General features: G+C 31.6%; 1 protein-coding gene across 6 annotated transcripts in view; it reads left to right on the top strand.

Moving 5' to 3' along the window:
• The window catches only part of LOC125063858 (protein shank), a 198,696-nt gene that overhangs the window by 103,217 nt on the left and 74,696 nt on the right, over positions 1 to 20,783 (top strand). For 5 of the 6 annotated variants that reach the window (XM_047670534.1, XM_047670532.1, XM_047670530.1 and 2 more), the window contains 2 exons: positions 1,951 to 2,103; positions 8,753 to 8,770. In XM_047670534.1, the coding sequence (XP_047526490.1) occupies positions 1,963 to 2,103; positions 8,753 to 8,770 (159 nt within the window). In that variant the 5' untranslated portion in view covers positions 1,951 to 1,962. The remainder of the gene's footprint in view (positions 1 to 1,950; positions 2,104 to 8,752; positions 8,771 to 20,783) is intronic. The other variant, XM_047670533.1, reaches the window with a different exon arrangement.

Raw genomic sequence — 20,783 nt, 5'->3', positions numbered from 1 at the left:
TATATCTAGTAGGCTCATGTCCTTCTATAACGATATTTTACAACATCAAATAAACTTAAAAAACTGTTTTGGAATGTTATCAGAATTTTGGAAGTAAAATTAAAAGGGAAATAAGTAGTTAAGTGTAATAGTGTTGTATTATAAATAAAGATAGGTAAATTAAGCATAAACTCATACTGGTGCACAATATAGCCGAGTAATTACCAAATCGTATGAAATATGTAAATCTAAGGTTTGTTTGTCTTTTTCGTACTTCCATTGGGATAGGCCATAAATTAATTATTTACAATTGCGAATAGTGTAAATAAGGAATACGAATGTCACGTTTTGGTCTAATAGTACAATTTGTTACTGAATAATATGCCTTATATATTAAAAATTTTGATGAAAATCCTGTAAATTCGTATACAAAGTATTTATATAACTTTTTGGTTCTTAATCGATTCAATACGATTTGACTCTTTTATAGCTCAAATAAAACAATCTTAAAAGTGTCCTTCCATAATCACTGCGTACGGATAGCACCGATATTATTAGCGGTTAAGGAATTATGTAAATACCTACATACAGATACAAAGTTTAGTCATTTCTGTTATACCTTAAAGTCTATACACTCCTAAACTATTAATAACAAATTCAATGCCGTTAGAATCCTAGAATGTGTGAAGAATCATTGGAGATTATTGAATTAAAATAAACCTAGTATTTAGTTCAAGGGTATGTTATTAGAAGCCAGCATGTCGAATTAAAAACTATCCATCGGTTACCACTTCAACTGTGCTCTGTATTATATATACTAACATTGTAAATGCGAAAATAGCTCTGTCTGTCCATTGCCCTTTCATGGCTATACTCCTGAACCGAATTTGATGTAATTTGATATGAAGCAAGTTTGAACTGCAAGAAAGGACATAGGCTTTTTATATCTAACACCTAATTACCAAACCTCTACAACAAGAACGAAACCGAGAATAACAACTTGTATTAAATAAATTGTTACCTACAATAATATTCACAACGATTAATTCTAAACGATATTTCATGTAAATCACGACCCTGTTACGGTTTTCCGTTTACTAGTTTCCATGACATTGGATTAGAAATGGCAACCCTATGACCGGCGCCATGTTAAAATTACGGCGACGAGATTGTTTCTAGAATGCGCGGGCGATAAGTTGGCGCCACTGAATGTTGAATTCGTAATTCGAACTTCAGAGAAGTAAGACCGGACGCACCGCCGCCACACGATTTGCCGGCAAGTCGGCAACCCTTAAGGATACACAATGCTTTTCATTGAATAGACAATTATATGTTTTATTGAATAATTCCTTCTCCCATTTCTAGATAACTCGCTGTACTGGATAGGATATGAATTTAAATTATTTTTTAACGTGTTTGATTTATTATGAACTGTTGCTAAAAATGGTATATTTGTATCTTATGACAATACTATATTACGGATATACAAAATATATATTGTATAAAAATGTATTATAAGCCGAACACAATCCGCTGGTCAGTCTTTTACAGAATTCTACATTAGCTTAAAAATTACATGAAATTAACAGATTTTGTACAGAGATCTGAAAAAATTAAGACTTATATTTTAATACGTTATATTTATGAAGATATAGTCGTTGCTTATTTGGCTCGGAAGTCGTAATAAATACAAAGCTGAATCGAATTTAATACATTTAAAATTACTATGTTAGAAACTAGTTTTAGCTTACTACTTAGTAATGGGTCAAATCTTACAGCTAAATGTGTACCCAGTTCTACCCAATATACTGAGTTTTATTTTTGCACATTTCTGGAACTAGTAACAATGCTATCAAGTCGAAATTTTATTAAAAGAGATTCTACGAAGCTTGCTTCTAAAGTATATTTTTTAATAAATGATTAGTACAATATATTATTTTTTATATTTATTAAGTATTTTTTTCTCTCCAGATGGCTTGAGTAATGGAGGGCGATTGTGCGGAGGAGGGCTGGCTGCTGGTGCGCGTGCACGTGCCCGAGCTGAACGTGCAGAAGAGCCTGCAGTTCTCTCGCGACCAGCTCGTGTGGGACGTCAAGCAGCAGTGCCTTGCCGCCTTGCCTAAGGTCTGTATCTTGATACACATCCCTGTAGTATGCATTCGTTTTTGTTTTTCTTTTCGCAGCATCAGCGTCATCAAAATAAATGACGAAATAAAAATAGTTTGTCTCTAACATAAATCAATATGGATTATATTTTATGGTTACGGTTTTATGCCTATATTTTCGAGAATACTAAAATGCCATGTTATGTGTTATTGCATACCACATAAAGAATAGAGAATTAATATTTTGTTCTCTACATAGATACATCTAAAACATCCATTAGTCTTGAACAAATTGAATGTTAAACTTACTAATATATATCTAATTTGTTAACTTCGAAAATTCACTTAGACACTAAATTGGAATTCCATTCTAAAACAACATGACTTGTGGAAAAGTTTTATCTAAGCGGCGTGCAATTAAAATCGTAAGGTTATCTCACCATCTGTCGTTATAATTGTGTCGACCTATTTAAGAATTACCTGATTATATATTATTTACTCTGTAACGTTATAGTCCATTGTCTAAAATTTATTTTTATTCGTTGATTTAAATACGATTACTTTTATCGATGACGTTGTCAATATTTTTTCTCTTATTTTCTTTCAATATTCTAATTTTTAATTTTGTATTTTTAATAACCTCGAAAATTTCAAACATATTTTTTTAACGTATTCTAAATAATGACTTTATATTTAAACAAATTAAATAAAGGATTGATAATTATTTAATATCGCGCTACCACCTACAATGACTATGAATAGTTTTTATGACAGAATCGTTATGAATTGGACACATCGTAGTCACGTCATGTCATGTTAGCGTAAAAATATTTTTATATTGGTTAAGATAGGTAAGAATAATAGTTATTAAGTTAATAAATATATAATAAATTGTCACGTGTGAATTGAGTTCAATATAGGTGGCGCGATACTTTATAATTATCATCATACTTAAGATGGAAAACTATTTAAATTTCAACTATCACAAAATTGTAATAGTCACACTCGAAATGATAACGTCAATTTACAATAACAAATGAATGTTTATCATTGAACTTATTACATATATTGCAATTAAATTATCTCTAAGTGGAGTGAAATTATTTTCCAACAAACATCACATAGGTGTACACACTTAAGTCTGTGTCAAGGTCTATACATAATACAGTGTACTTATATTAGGTAAAAGTATACGAGAAAAGCAACTCACTTAGCACACAACCATTAAACAAGTGAAGTTAAGAAAAAAAAAACAATATTTTACGAATCAATAAACAAAAAATATCAAACAGCCTATTGCTTCATACCAGTAATTCGTTTCAGAATAAAATCAATAAAAAAGTTACTGACCATTGGAGAGGAAAAAATCAATTTTACTATATACGGCTTTTAGCAGCGTCTTCGGCCTTTAGACGGCGCGGAAGCTAGCGGTTTGTAATGATAAATTTCTTTACTCCGTAGTAAAAACAACGATCTGAATGATGTGGAACGTCGCGTCGGTTCACACGCTCGGCTTTTTATCGACAGTTGAAATAAAGTTCATTGCTTTTATTTTTTTTAATGCAATCGCTTTCAAAACCGCATACGGTATTGTGAATTATTGAAAGTGTCTTTTTTAGGTCAATTTTAAATCAAGTTTTTTTTTTTAATATACGTCTTACTGTTTCGGAGGATACGCTCGCTTACTTAACAATAATTTAATCCAATCTTAATGTTGCGAATTTCTCAATTATTTGAGACACACAAGTTGATTATCACTAATTATCAGAACTACATTAGGCCATGTTTGCAAGACCACCTTTGGACACACAAAGTTATGGTTTTTTATTAGAAAGCAAAAAATAATTTCGTTACCATTTAGATTTTTTGGGTCTGCGTAAGGTTAGGTTAGGTTAGGTTTCGTACGATATAAGTGAAACTTCTAAATTATTTAACCGAGTTACAATTAAAATAAAAATTACATACAGAAAATAATCCCGATTTTTTAGATTTTTATTACAAGGCTTATGACATAGGACTTTCAACAGATTTTTCAATAAAAGTTAATTTATACTCGATGTTGTGTAACATACCATTCGGAATTGATATTGCATACCGTACATACATACTTCGACTTACGTCATTTTTGACTTACGCACCCTACCAATCCATTACGCATATCCGGAGGAGACTGCACATTCGATAACTCGTCATTGTAAAATATATAATTTTTAAAGATCGAAGTCAAGTAGAAAAAGTCGTTATCTTATATTTAATCTTTATTTCTCAATGGAACGAACGGCGCAGTCTCTAATAAACTAAGAGAAATGAAGCAGCAAAACTCTAAATAAACCCATTATTCGAAAATAATAGACATCACAAGTCAAGGTCATATACTCGCTATTCACAGGCGATTAGACAACTATACGTTGAAACATGGATATGAGCCTTCGTCAAAATGTTAATGATGTAATTTGCATAATTTTGTATGCGTGTGAATAAGCGGGTCACCTTTAGGCATTAATAACGGAACGTGGACTGCATTATGTTATTTGAATATTTTTAACAGATTAAATATAATTTTCGTTAGCCTTGAACTAATATTAAATAATCAGTGCTCGCTAAATTCTCTTGATTGTTTGTAAATTTTCATTTTCTTTTATCATTTTCCGCATAAATATCAATGCAACTAAAATCGAGTGTGTTTTTTGTTTTAATAATATTAATAATATTTATGATAAGACGTCATTAATTTATTATTAATTAATTAAAAACAAAATTTAGAAGGTACTTACACAATTTACACGTAACCTTAGAATTAAAATAACAGCAATTTGATATGCTTTTTCGGAAACTCAAATCAACTTAGTACTTAAATATATATAAACAATTTAGTACATGTATTTTAATGAATTAAAGACACTTGGTATTCTCATTAAATAAAATCTCATATTTCAAAAACGTTTCAAGTCTTAAATGAAAGTTCATTTCACAATAATAACCGTGAAATACAAATCTCATTTGATTCAGACGAAGAATAGCGTATTGTAAATTGAGCCAAATCAATTGAGCTGCTGTTTGTCAAGACTTAAGTAAAATGTTTTAAACAATCACGACTCAGAGCCAAGAACTTTTAAAAACAAAAGAGACTTTAAAACGAGTAAGAGTAAACTAATATATATCTAAAGTGCGTGCAATGTATGCACGTGAATGTAAAACGATTTTAGTGATGAATTTTGTAATGTTACATAATATGAAACGTTGAACTAAATTTTGCCCTTGAAATTTCTCTCTGATCAGACCGATAGTAGTTTAATTCTATAAAGAGAACGTGAAAGTTATTTTCTGAAATCATCATAATCACGAATTACCTAAATGTTCTCAAATAAATATAATCGCGCCTCGAAATTGGTTATTTTAGTACTTGGAACCTCGAAATCTAAATAGCGACTTGATAAATCATATATTTTGACATGGAATTATAAATTTTCTGCGAAATTCAGTTTCAATTGTATTTAAATTGAAATGCATCCTGTAAACAGAGTGAAATAAGATTCACTATCAAACGTTTTGGTGTCCATTGTCAGTATTGCACGTGTATTACAAAATAGGAGTGCATGCAATACACGTTCAAATCAATATGCCATGTAATGGGATTACCTGATTAATTTAATGGGTTTTAAATTTCCATTTGTTTTTCATTTTTCGAATTATAAAATAAATAAGAAAGTATTTTGTAATTGTAAAATAATTGCATATAGTGTCTAATAATAATCTTATACAAAGCTATAAATAGAAAACCTTATAAAAGATAGAAGGTAGAAGAATAATTAAAACCTAAATGCAAATAGGTCATCTAAATTTAGTAAGCACATAAAAGTGCTTTTAATTTTTATTTTTTTTCTGAAAAACATTAATCGCAACAGTAATTCACTGTATTTTATATTCCCTTTGCGGGGAGATCTCGTAATATTTTTTGTAAAACATTTATATGCGACCTAATTTTATATCTGCTTAATAATATCTCAGTAAAATAGCATCGTAATATTATAGCAGTACAAAGTTTTACATTTGCTGAAGTAAAACTGCCCACAACGACTACTAAATATGGTATATTTCAGATTTGACTATTTTAACAACTATTTTCGTTTCTGTACATTAAGTAATTAAACGATTCATATTAAAGTTTGTTTCGCGTTTACTGTTAGTACCTTGGCCGCACAATTGTGGGTTGCGATCGTAGTTTTACCTACATAGATCTCGACTTATATACATATGAATGTAATTGTATTGTATATTTAAATTTAGAATCGAATTGTAAGTTTCAATTTTATCAACATACATACAGCGAAGTGCTGCTGATGTTCAGTAAAATTATAAAATATAAAACGCCAAAATGTATAAAAGAAGAATGTAAAAAAGGCACGGACAACATTGTGAGCCCGCGGATGTTGTAATATTAAATAAAAAAAAAAGACAAAATATACATCTATATATGGAACAGGTATGATAGTAACTCAAACCTGCTCCGTCGAAATTTTAATCAAAAGTACTTTTGACTAAATAAATAAGTAATAGATTAATTTTTTAAACGTGCTTCTATTAAGAAGGTTTTAACACTGTGAGACGGAACGTATACCCTTGGCTCGTTTACATAGACAACAATAGCAAAACTTAAGTTTTCATTGCAAAATACTTATAATTCTCTTGGTTAAAAGTATATTTGACCGGAAAACAGTTCTAACTGTATCATAAGTTATGCTATGAAAGAAAACTTTCATAAAGAAATTTCCATACTAAGTCAAGGTTATTTATAGAAAACCCGGGCGCTTCGAGCCTCGAGGGCTCATCGATTCGTCACTATCAATGGCTATTGAGTAAGACGAGATTCGATGGGACTTGAGATTTTATCTAGGCCTATTAGAAAGACGGATGACCTAATATTGTGTAATGATAGCATCCATTTTCCATGTTATTATAGTGAGACAAGAACGATCAAACTTGATAGATGTCGCTTTGCTTTCATTAATCGTAGACGATTTATAATGAGGTCCTACAAAAATATTATTCAAAACGGTATAGAAAGTGTTATTTAATTAATAAATATTACTTGATCACCAATTGAAATAAGTGATAGTTTATTTTATCAATTCGTCGTATGACGTCATAAAAAAGGCTAAACAAAAAGCGATCACATCCCTAATAACGTTCTCTTCTAGACAACATTTAATAATTTATATGGATAAATTGCTTTCAAATTGAATAACGTGACTGATGCTATGTTAATAAAGCCTACCCAGACCGGCTTAAACGAACTGAAACCAGTAATAACTGGATTATTTACCTAAATGAGCCAAGGTTGAGCGTCTTTGTAAAAGTAATACGAACGTGTTCGTAGTGAAATGACTTTTACCCATAGTAGCAAATCCTCGTTGTAGTGGGCGAGACGAGATCTTCGACAACCGTAAATCGCAATAAATGCAACATTAAAACCTCATCCACCCGGTTCTGTGGCGATAAATATGTCCATTTTGCAATACTCATGCATTCTATGATTTTTGCCTTGCAAATGTAGTCCCAGTTCGATCTTGCCAATAAGTGAGACGTACGCGGATTGCGTTGGAATTATTTACTTAACATTTGAATCTAATTCTCAGTATTAGTTTGAGTTTTAACGTATTTACACGTAATGTTATCTAAGTTATATATGAAAATAACGTATAAAAACTGTATGTGAATGTTAAATTAATAATTGTAATTCATTTAAAATATCAATTTGAACGTTATATTCAGGCCAAAATAAGTATATTGTCAGTGTATTATTTCGTATGATAAAATCATCATTTACATTTTGTACGTACTTAATATTATAAATATATACCTATTAAAGACCTTTTAATTTAGTTAAAAATATGTCAATTTTTGAACTACTTGGTGTAATTACTGCTACAAGAGACGTGCGTCGGGTACGCCTTTGAACGAGCAGTCGATCTTTTCTAAGAGATTGCACGTCGAAACCTCAACCTATTATTTGTTGAGGCCCTCGAGACCTCAGAAAAATCACAGTCCGTCAGTGTACGAACATACTCGACAATACAAACCAGTTCCTACATACCGTTACGTGGAAGTAATTTCTTAAACGCAGTCGCCGGTCACGCCAGACGAATCGAACGATCGAAAGATACTCACTCACCGGCTGCCATTTACATACTGACATTGTCAGAGCGTAATGGCGGGAAATTAATAAAACGTCGTGCGTTTGAAAATCGAACACCCGTCGGGAATTTGCATGGAATTTATGGAATGCTTCAGTGCCAAGACACCTTAGGCTATATTTATTCGGTTTCAGTACTATAGAATTTATACCGTATTTTATATAACAAATATTTACGTATTTTTTTATATATAAATTTGCCGTAGGCTGTATCTGTTTTAATTATGATTCCTAATGGCGTTGTTTTTAGTATAATATTTTTGCTAATTGACAATTAACACAAAAAAATAATAATTTATCTTCCAAATAATTGTAATTATCGTATTCCCAAAATATGACATACTATATCAATATATACCTTGTGTAATTATTATTAATAACATTTTCCTTGTCCTATATATGATCCATATTTAAGTAATCATAAATAATATATGTATGTATATTGTTTTCGGTGGTGACATCGGCACATCAACAGGTGGCCACTTGGTATCGGGTATGTTACTGTTTAATTCCTCATGCATTACGCCTGTGTATAAACACCCTATACGATTTATGTAACTTGCATGAATCAGCTGTGATTCAATCCAAATATACTTGAATCATCAATGGAATTATAAGCATGATGCATGAAACCCTCCCTAAAGACACTCAATACTTATACAATGAACTAGTCGAGCAGTAATGCAGTTTAAATAGAACAGAAAATCAGTAGAAAAAACTAGTGCAGTCGCGGAAATCTGCAGTGAAATAGAGGCACACGACTTAGAACACTTTCCTCGTACTAGATTCACACTACACGTGTAGCTCAACACGGTTTCATAGTCTATTTTAAAAGAACCCATTAATAGTAAACTGTATTGAAAAATTGCATTGCTGCTGACAATAACGTCTGTCATTCCTTTAAACCAACAAAATTGACATGTTGGATTTGTTCGTCATATTCCATGAATTTTTTTTAACAAATTTCGTTACAGAATTGACGTTACAATCCGTCAAAGTGACGAATTTGTGTTTTTAAAATGATACGATGTAATATCCGAAATGGCTCTGTAGATTGAACACGTTAAACTGAATTGAAAATCGCTTATTAAAAACCGACTTCGCTTAATTTGTGTTTATAATGATTAGTGGTGAAGAAATACATCGAACAGGCAAAGTTGGATGAAGTTTTGGAACATGTGCGACCTACTTATTAGAGTGGTATCCTAAAACTCCTTAAGGAAGCTGACAGGAGTTCACTGCCCCGTAGCGGAACATGTATATTGTACACCTACGCTGTTAGCTTTTTTTCTTAATGTAACTTACCAATTCTTTTATATTTCCAATTATCTATAAGAAATCCGAACTGCTCGCTTATTAATGAAATAGCCTGCTGGAATCTGTGTCATAGAAATGTTCGTTGTTGCTTGTCCGTGTTGATTGTTGCAGTAATCTTGTGCCGAAATTCAACTTCAAGTACCATGGGTTGAATGTGAAAGCTTGTTCTGTGTAACAAATGAAGTTTAAATAACGTTAATTATATCTTCCGCTGTTTTATTTTTACTTATTGTGTATTTACAGAGATCAGCTACAAGCTGAGTCCACGAATTTTTGACCGGTGATTTTTTTAACACCATGTATTACGATGGTGTTCTACTTTTTTTATATATAACTGTTCTTATACTCGGTCAATAAGCTTATTTATTATTATTATTCGTGGTTGATATACATCATGTTATCAGTGAATATGTGTTATTTATCATTTATAGTTACTCAATTAGCGTATGTGGCAACTTCAATATGTAGATTGAAAACTTGATCACCCACCGCGAAACCATTCTTATTATACGCATTGTTATGCTAACAAACGTTCTTATAAGATCTGCGTTACATCTTCTTTGTATATAATAAAACTGTAACAAGACCATGTCTGTATGTATGTATAACAATATTTTAAAATAATACGAAACACGTTTTTGTCAGTTAAGTTGTATGGACCAAATGAACAAAATTAATTCAAACTTATCGTGTATTAGTAGCCATTGTCGAGTTTCAAAAACATTTTAACTGATAAAGGCAGAAATCAGACTTCTTCTTCCAAATTTTTGAATAATTACATGTATTTACAAAGCTTCAAATCACGTAAATGTTCGAAGTTCGTCACACATACGTGTATTTAAATCCACTCGTATGCAATAAATTGTGCAAATAAGTAAAAAATACTATCCATATCGCTAACATAAGAAATATCTAAATTATGAGATCCGTGCCTTGAAAATGTTGAATTCTTTTTGTTTGTTATTGTCGGTTTGTCTTTCATTTATGATCAGCTAGTCAATAAAAACAACCTTTATAAAACTATAAAATAGGTTTACGCCAAAATGCTCCAAAGATATGCTTGTTTTAAAGCCTATATTCATTCATAATATGTAACTGTAAAATTTGAAATATGTCTTGATGGGAGATCATTACAGTCTAGAAGATTTATTATAGTGGCTCTTGAACTTCTTTAAATTGTATAAACTTCCACATATCAAGCGAAACACGCTGGATGTATTTAAATTCAGGCGTACGTTCGGAAATCCACCACAGTGGGATATTTAAGAAATTTTCTGCCTCGGACTATCACTCTGTGGAACAAAATATCCTTGGCCGGCAAGCTCCAACCATTGTTGCAAATGTGCGGTGGTAGTGGTGGTGGTAATCACTTTTCATCAAGTGAGCCTCCTGCCCGTTTGGCAGTTATTTCTATAAAAAAAGCATGGTGAAAACAGAGTCAACATATAAACAATGAACTAGCGAGGGTCAAAACTAAAACGTAATATAATTCCTCAACATCACTGTCCCTTTTTTTCCCAGGAATATTTTGAAATATATAAAATTTCGAAATTATATGTTCGTTATTACCTACGTAAACATCAACTATAGACGGTTATGAAATTATTAAATTCCAAGATTGCGAAAGCTTTAAATTTATACATGTATAGTTCAAGGTCGAAGGTATTACTTTGAGAGATTTTTATGACGTTATAATACAAAGTTACGTTGTATCCACGTGAAGTCGAGAGCAGCTAAGTGTATGCGCATAGTGGCACAAATCTCATAGTTACGAGATCACAAAAACAAGCCATGCGTGCAACCTAGCGTTGCCCTAGTTATAAGAATAGCACTTATGCTTCTAGGTGCAATAGTGTGTACTCCTCTAACACTCCTTTTTAGGTCATCTTTTCAGATAAGGTACTGGGCTGATGGAAAAATATTGAAAACGAAGATATATAGGACATACATTGTTGCCCTTTGCCATAATCAGTTTCACTGATGTAATATTTATATGTCGCTTAATCCTAAATAAAGAAATTATTAAATCTGTTACGCGTCATAATAAAGTTTTAAGCGTTCAATGTAAATGCAGGTAGGAAGGTGAGTCATGCTTAACGTTAATGTTGTGCGTTCATATTATGAATTTGTCAAAAAACTTACCTATTTCAATAGGTTTTATATTTTTGTACATTTTGAGTCATGGGAAAACTAGTAATAAAATACACGATAGACTTTTTTCGTTCTTCTTTCGATCTTCGACATATATTACATTTACACCGTACCATTCAATATCCATGACATTGAAGAAATAATCTGTGCCCTGCCACAAATAAAAGCTAAAAATTTATACATTTATCTTAAGTAATGCAGGGATTCTGTTTTCAAATGGGTGTTAAATAAAATCTGCCATATCAGATATAAATGCTGTTGCATAACGCTTCAACGGCAGGATAGATTTTACTAAAATTAATCATAAAGATCGGTTAGGAAATGGTCATTTTTATTTCATCTTGAAAAATAATAATAAATTCCCCAGTCGTCGTCTGCTCTATAAATATGCTATAGTAAAGATTTTAAAACAGAAATACGATTTATTTTATATAAAAGTTCCGAGAACAAGTATTTATACTAACAATTATCTATAATAAATTGTTTATACGAGTACATTTTATTTCAACTTTACACATCCATCTTTTCTGTCCTTGACATAAAAATATCCGTAATCATTTTGTTTCAAGTTAAAGTGAAAAGCAGCTATCCTTGCTTTCTTCTATAAATATAAACAAAACCTTTAAAATTATATACAACATTCACAATCAATACTTGTTTAGTAATATCTACTTTCTCGTTTTTAACTATGTTTCATAATATGCTTTATTAAAATAAAATCTTAAATTAAATGGCCCTTAATTTGACATCGTGTTAAGAGTTTACTGTGATTTCGTGCATTAAATTTACTACCTCGACTATCAACTATCAACAATATCAGGCCAATCTCGAGGACCTCTGTTGGATCCCCGGGTCAGACACACAGATATAATGAAATAAAAGACAATTAAAGCTCCCACTAAGTTTATTTCGCTGGTTTATTTTCGAACTAATTTTAAATTTTTGACTTTCAATAAACAAGTGTAACGCTTCTATATTGAATTAATATTTAAAAAAAAAAAATTGTCATGGTTTTCCTGTCAAGAAATTCTCACCACCAGTCCGAGGTTGAAAGTCAGGCAGCTTATAATATATAATGTAGTTCTACATACTACAACTTAATTAACCATAATCACTTTACTAATAAACTTTATATAATAGCGCATACATTGTAACAAAATTCTTTGTCTTTTTTTTTTAACAGAAACATAAATTAATTTGACTATTCACACGCTATGCATTAACGAAGTTAATTGGTATGATCATTTGCTTAACCTCTGAGAAAAGTGAAAGTTTTTTGCATCAGTATCTTTGAATTTATACATATATTAAATATCATACGTTGCACTCAATTAAAATAATTCGATCCTGAAATTGTTTTCTTATAGGGCCACAACTATAGTCAATCTCCCCTCGCTATTTTTAAGAAAATAGTATTATATTTTAAAAAGTATAATTTTTCCTTTGCCAGTGTTGATACAGCATTTCAATCTAAAAAAAAATGACATTCGATCTTTTGCAGGTTTAAAAATGGAACATTATTTTAACATACGACCTTTGGCACTTGTCTTGTAAGTTGAAATATGAACTAAAGTTTTCACTTTAAACAAAGCAGTGAATGACGGATGTTATATAAACGGTCAAGTGCCTTATAGTGCCATTGGACGTTGAAACCTAAGATATGATAGTAATATCATCGTTAACTTGACTTAAGTTACTGTAATCAATAGGTATTAATATCGGATACGATTCGCTTCTGTTACCGGTTGTTTGCCATTAATCCTCTGTCAGGTGGATTGAATTATTTACGTATACTTCATGAGTGAAAATTGTATTAATAACTAGTTGTCGTATAAGGTAGGGCTTTGTGCAAGCCCTACCGCCAAATATCAGTACTCTGTATTTTTGTGTTCCGGTTAGAAGGGTGAGTGAACCAGTGTAATCACAGGCACAAGGGACATAACATCTTAGTTCCCAAAGTTGGTGGCCCATATGCTCGTCCGCCAACCAAATCCATAAAAAAATGTATAAAAATGCCTATGTCAAGTCGGGGTACAGCTTGCTTCATACGAAATGTCATTAAATTCATTTCAGTGGTTTGGCCGTGAAAGCTTAAAAAATAGACAGAGTTACTTTCGCATTTATAATATTAGTATAGATAAATACTTTTTACGAATTATACAATAATAATTTGCTTGACAATTTAAATTATAACTTTTATTTACTTACACGTAGATATAGAAGTACGTCAATACAGAATTATTAATGGCTTGAATTGACAATTTTAAAATATTAAGCCTAAGAAAAAAATTAAAGCATATCGTCATGGGAGAAATTAAAATGAATAATAAGTTAGGTATAGTCATGACGAAATTAAAATATAATAGTTCAAACTTGATTCAAAACTATGAATAAAGTTGAAGTCTTTTGTGATATTATAAGACTTTTAAGAGAATTTTAACCAGTGACTGCGGGTACAAGCCACACGTGGCTTGTACCCGCAGTCACTGGTTAAAATTCTCGTGTCTTAACTGGACCACCTGGACTTTAATATGTTGTAATCTGCATACAAATGCTACCCATGAAATCTAGATTAAAGTTTAAGACAATCTTTTTCTTTTATTTCGTTTCAATCAATACTTACGTAATAACCCCGTTCTCATATTCTCATTTCAAACCAGAAATACTCGAATCACGGCTTAATAAACTTCGTTGTATCTCGACTACTATATTTGGAAATGTCAGTTGATGAAAGAAAAATTCAGACTCCGCGTCACTCCCCCTCGACCCTACCTGACCTGATTGATTTATTCGGAAAAAATATTCTCGGAAAAAATACAATTGAGAGCAAAATGAGATTAAGACGAGACTGATTTGAATAAGTAATGTAAAGATACCGACGTTATTTTAATGAACCTCAAGGTTTCCGTCTTCGTTATGAAAAAGTTTTGTTACTAACTTCGGAAAATGTATACGAGTAACACGAACATTTTATGTGAGAGATCTCGAAGAATGTAAATAATAATTCATCTTTTTTGAATGGTTTATTTTATTTTATAACTTTATTAATATCTAAAGCAACAGTCGGTTTTTGTCTCATTGCTATCCTAAGGCCTCCTCTCCTTTTCAAAAAGAAGATTTGAAGTACACTCACCGAGATTTACACAAGTTAAACACTTGATATAGAATTATTGGCTAAGATGAAAGAATAGTCCAGTAGTTAAAAGATCTTTTAACCACTGTGCCATCACGGCTATTAATATATAAATGTTAAAATAAAGCCTGTGATTTTTGTCTTCCAAACATCGTTGATTAAAAACGAAATAAAAAAAATTAAAATTGAAAGAAAATGCAACATTTTTAACGAGTCACCCTCTGGACAACATTTATTAAACGTAAAACGATTGTCTATATACAAACTTCTATATCCGGAGAGAAACATAAATGCATTTTCCAGCGATAAAAATGGCCGGAAATACGTCACTAGAAATCGACTTTACTATCTGCTTCTTTTATATAGTCTCAAAAACAGATTGATAATAACTAAACTGCTTCTGAGATAATTGTTTGACATTGTGAAAGCTACTCACGATAGGTACCGCCAAACAGCAATACCTTAATATAGTTTTATTATATATATAAAATATTGTATGTACAAACTACTTTTTTCATATTATATACATCATACGGGCGCCATTACAAACCAAACCATCAACTTATCCTAACACCGTCGTGGGAACGCGTTATAAGCTCAGTAATGCACAAGTAATAATTAACTTGCATAATGTTTTTCTAAGTAATGTAACATTAATTAGTAAGCAGCTAAGTAACGCAGGTATCGCGCACGTGGGAGGAATAAAATAGAATAATAATGTTACGTAAACTAACTAAACACACATGCAATCTTCCATTGTACTTTGACATATAAAACCCGATGACAAGATCGAGTCGCTGCGACAAAAACGTAATATATTAAATGGTACTTATTTGCAATAAAAGACGAAAATATTAGAATAAATAGAATCACAAGTGCTGAATTTGTATGCATTTCGCCTCGTCTTCGGCTGTGATAGAAAACATCTTCAAGAAACATACATGTGTTGAAGGATACCTTCTTAAGAGTAACATTTGATGAAGTTAATCTCTATTTCGATTTCAAAGGTGATTCTGGGTATTTTCGGACTCAGATTAAATAGGCGATAATAGTATAAGTAGGCGTAGGAGCAAGTAGACTACCGGTAATGAATAATTGACCACCCATAAGCAATGGCGCTGTAAGAAATATTAACCATTCCTTACATCGCCAATGCGCCGCCAAACTTACCTGCCCAGACGGGCTTGCTCAAAACCCTACCACCTTCGATCGTCATTGCATTCATAATGTAAGAAATAGCTTATAATTCCTACGGTACCACTGTCTATTGTATTGCTTTCGGAATAAATAGAAAATATATTTGTATTAATTTATGTGTAATTATTATTATTTAAGTCGCCTCTTACGACCACTATTGAATGTCATATTACAGGATTAAATTAAATCTAATATCACCGGTTCGGAATGTAGATTATATCGAGAAAAACCTCAAAGATTATAATCTTTCCGACAATCAGTTACATAGATCATTAAATACTATTAAATTATTACATGGAAATCAATTATTACTTACGAAGATATTTTTCACAATTGGACTTAAAAAAATATATATGTAAAATAAGCTAAATAATGATTCCTACATCGTAATATACATACATCTCTTTGCAAGTAATATTATAAGAACGTCACGACGCGAACAAAGTACATATTTACTGAAAAAATAGCGATTACGTTAAAAGAACTTTTCACTTCAATGAACGCTAACCTAAGAAATAATTTCAGTAAATGTTAAATTAGATACATTCAAGAAATATGTTATTTCTGAAAGAATGCTTCTCGATTAGAATCTTGCTATATTTTTTAATACAATACCAAACGGATTTATCCTTATAAAATATTTTAGATGTTAACATTCTCTTAAAATACAACATAATAGTAAAATTAATAGTAACTTTATTCTCTACGTTACGGACAGTTTTAATAAAATTTGGGATAACGTAAACGGACTATCTACTGGTGAGAGGTAACCACCATAGATATCTTTACGTATTTATTAATTATTCTAAATATAGTCGAAGCACTACTAACCATGGGAATTAAGATATCTCTTGGGCCTAATGATAAAGCACATGAAAATTTATTGGTGCAAACCCCCCGGTTTGAACCCACAGTCGAGATTTAAAATTGGCTTATTGTAGCCACTGGGCCATCTCGTCTGACTAGTAAATCAAATATTTAAATTATTATATATTCTATGACTTCTTGCTGCTTCGAAGTAATATTGACAGAATGACGTAAAAACGACCTAAGTTACTTTGCTGTCAATTGGACGCTGTAAGGAACTTTTTTTTATTGAGACTTACAGTCTCAAATGTAATATCAACGATATGAGCTGAACTGAATCAAGTTACAAATATACACGTCGGCATTCGTTCTAAAATAAATTTACGAAATAATTGGAAACTTTAAACACTATATTCAATCTACACTGATATATCCATTTTAAAAATAGAATAAAAAAAGCGTGTAGTTAGTTCATAACCATTAATTATCATAAAATAAAAAAAAGCCATTAGGTAGGTACGTACATTTATAACTTGCATAAAATATAAAATTGCATCATAGTTTAGTTACTGACTAAGTGGTGAGGTCACCTCCAGTCAGACAGGTTGTTTGTACAACAAAAAGATGACATGGAAATTCTACAAAAACTCGACTTACTATACTTTTATGGCACTATTTACTAATTCATTATTAACCATATAAATTAAATGAAACGGATAATCCATTAATTACAACAAAGCCTAAAGTATCTACTTAATTTGATCGTACCTTAGCAATGAACATTATATACATATTATTTTGAAATTTTATAATTGTGTTAGTCTATACTAATTATAATAAGAGTTGCAATAGCTAGAACGCGTGCATCTTAAGCAATTAATGCGGGTTCAAAACCAGACGAGCACTATTAAATTTCGACGTGCTTTGTTTGTGGTTATAATTCTTCTAACACTCGGCGGCGAAAGAGAACATCGTGAGGAAACCTGCATGTGTCCAATTTCAATGAAATTCTGATACATGAGTATCCACCAAACCGCCTTTGAGCAGCGCGGTGGTTTTTCTTTTTCTTTTGAATGCTGTATCTCATAATCTACCCGTCTGTGTGTGTTTTTTTTTTTCGTTATGTGACCCTTTTTTTACGAAAATTTATAAAGTACATGTTATTCATAACATCACCCTAAGACCCACAAGTTAATTTTCAATTACCTCTTTACAAAATACAATTAGGTTGTACAAAATAAATTAGATACTTAAAGTAGTTACCCAAAATATTATCTACTTTTTTATATTGTAATTATTATCTATTTTCTATTGACAGTCGGTTTTCAATACATACTAGAAAATTTGTAGATAAGAGCTCCCTTATCCAATCTGGGTTCGACACCTTCAGAACATCGGTCCACCTGACTAATTTTATATTTAAGATAAATATTGTGTCATGTATAAATAATTTGTTTAACGAGCATAGTTACTAAACACAATTAACGTCATTATATGCCTTAAAAAGTAATTTAAGAAATTCTATACCATTGATAATAAAGACATTATTAATTATACACGATAATTATTAATGAATTCTACAATATCACTTATACAAATAATATTATTTAATTGTTTTTGCTACTCCAACGTTATCTTCGTGGCACTCGTTTAATTTTCCGATCACTAATAAATTCCATTACTGGTTTTTATTCGGTATAATATTTTACCTGTTGCAAGGAGGATAAAACAAATAAACATATACAAGCAACTGCACAGATCACGTTATTATATTCTTTTTTCTTCGTGCTTCGATCGCTTGAAAGCTCCTAATAGTATCGGAATGACGGAATCGTCCATTGGTAGTTATTATTTTTTAGGATTCCGTAACCAAATGGTAAATCGGAATCCTACACTAAGACTACGCCGTCAGCCCATCTGTCTGTAAATCTGTCAAAATAATGCCTTTCTCTGTTAAAATAAAAGATAGCGGAAGGAACAGATGCTAATATCTTTGGTGAAAAATGAGAACTCTCCATGAGTTTCCCAACTCATATAAGTTCTAGTTGTGCAACGTGAAAATATAAATATAAAAGAAGTAGTGGACTGCAGCGATCGAAAAATCTCGGTTGTTTTGATATGGAGCCAACATTTGCAGTAACTTCTAGTCGAAATTATTTAATCGCCTATCACAGATAATATTTACTTTTAAAAAACTAGCTACTGATAAACAGTTAGTCTGTATTAATCAATTAGTTTTGTATAAATTTAAGTTGTCGTAAATGTTATTTCTTTTTTATTAAGATCTAGGGAAGTGGACGGTCAAATGACCTGTCAAACCTGATGGTAAGGGTTACCATACATCTCCAAAGCACCGGCAAACTTGGGAGCTAGAATATTATGTCTCTTGTAACTTTAGTTATGTCTCTTTGTAGGCGCGAGAGCTAAGTGCATTAAGATGAGTATAAAGGGGAATTGTAACCCGGGCTCTTACTTCCAAAGACACTTTCTTCTCGGGAGCGCTCCCTTGTTCTTCACACACTTGAAGAACACAAACCCAGGGATGGTTGATGTTATTTATAGGATAGGAGAAGGATAATAGTTCGTTACACTAACTAACTTTTAAGCGCGGCGCACTAACAATACACACTTTGCCGCGGCCTACACGAGAAGGGAAGTACGTCATACGTCAAAATCATACCATGGACAATTATCAACGGTTGAATTTACGTATTATTCCTAAACACGCTCTTGTACCTATAGTTAAACTGGCTCATTCATCCCTCAAACTGGAAAACGACTATTCTAAATAGAATTTGCAAAGCACAGAACCCTGTCATGAAACAAAATAGATCAGTAACTTTTCACATTATTAGATCTATTCGATCATTTAGATCCGATTACTGGAGGAGTATTTACGAAGTATTTTAATATTTTATGCATGTTATTTAATACGTACATAATATCATGGAGGATTATCTTCATATCGCTGGTCGAACAGCTTCCAAGGCTAATTCGTAACCGTCTTTATCTCCTGCACCATAATTGAAACGTCAAGAAACTTGAGCGTGTGTGTGTAATTGAAAATTTGCTTCCGATCAACGCTTGAAGCGTTTTATAGTTGCATTCTTGCATTATAATTGCATGAAGATGCTGTCATAATATAATACACGACGGAAATAAATTATATCTTCGTCGTAAAGGTGAAATGGATCGAAATGGTCTTATGGACAATGACGTTTTAACTCTATACGAGTACCGGTGAAAATATAAATTATTCAAGACAGATGACACCAGTATCGTAAGAATGTATAATAAAAATGATTGTTCGTATATCTGTTTAATATTAATAAATAGATATAGAGGGTTTTTATTACTATTAGTAAAAAATTGCATGTTACGTTTCGATAAAAATAAGAAATTATTCTTTAATATAAAAAAGAGTTAATTACGCCTAATTCATTCACTCTTTTTTATAAATATCCTGGATTTATGTCGGACTATCCATTGAAAATTATTCTCGTGTATAATTTTCCGAGGAATTGTTTGGATTAATCCCGACCACTGAAATGTACTTTTGCGATTGTTAGGGCATTTTTGCTTCGAACAAACTCTCTATGGAACCAACTTTTCCGAAGCCACAACTTAGGACCTTCAAGAAAAGAGGCTACACATTTCTTTGAGGCATACTACGCACTTGCAAACAATCAAGCTTACATGTGTCATTGGCGATGCTTCTCACTTTCCATTACATGGGCGTCCAGTCCGTTTGCAAAATATATATATAAAAAAAAATTATTGCATACATCGCCATACTCTGCACGTGTTCAGTCCATTTTTTATGTAATTATACTGGTCCACTTACACCGGAAAACAGCAATAAAGGGAGATTACGAGTAATATATTACCATGATCCCACCAT

This window comes from Vanessa atalanta, chromosome 4 (genome assembly GCF_905147765.1).
Source record: "Vanessa atalanta chromosome 4, ilVanAtal1.2, whole genome shotgun sequence".
Lineage (NCBI taxonomy): Eukaryota > Metazoa > Arthropoda > Insecta > Lepidoptera > Nymphalidae > Vanessa > Vanessa atalanta.
Note: the sequence above shows the minus strand (reverse complement) of the source record. Positions and strands in the feature narration are given on the sequence as shown.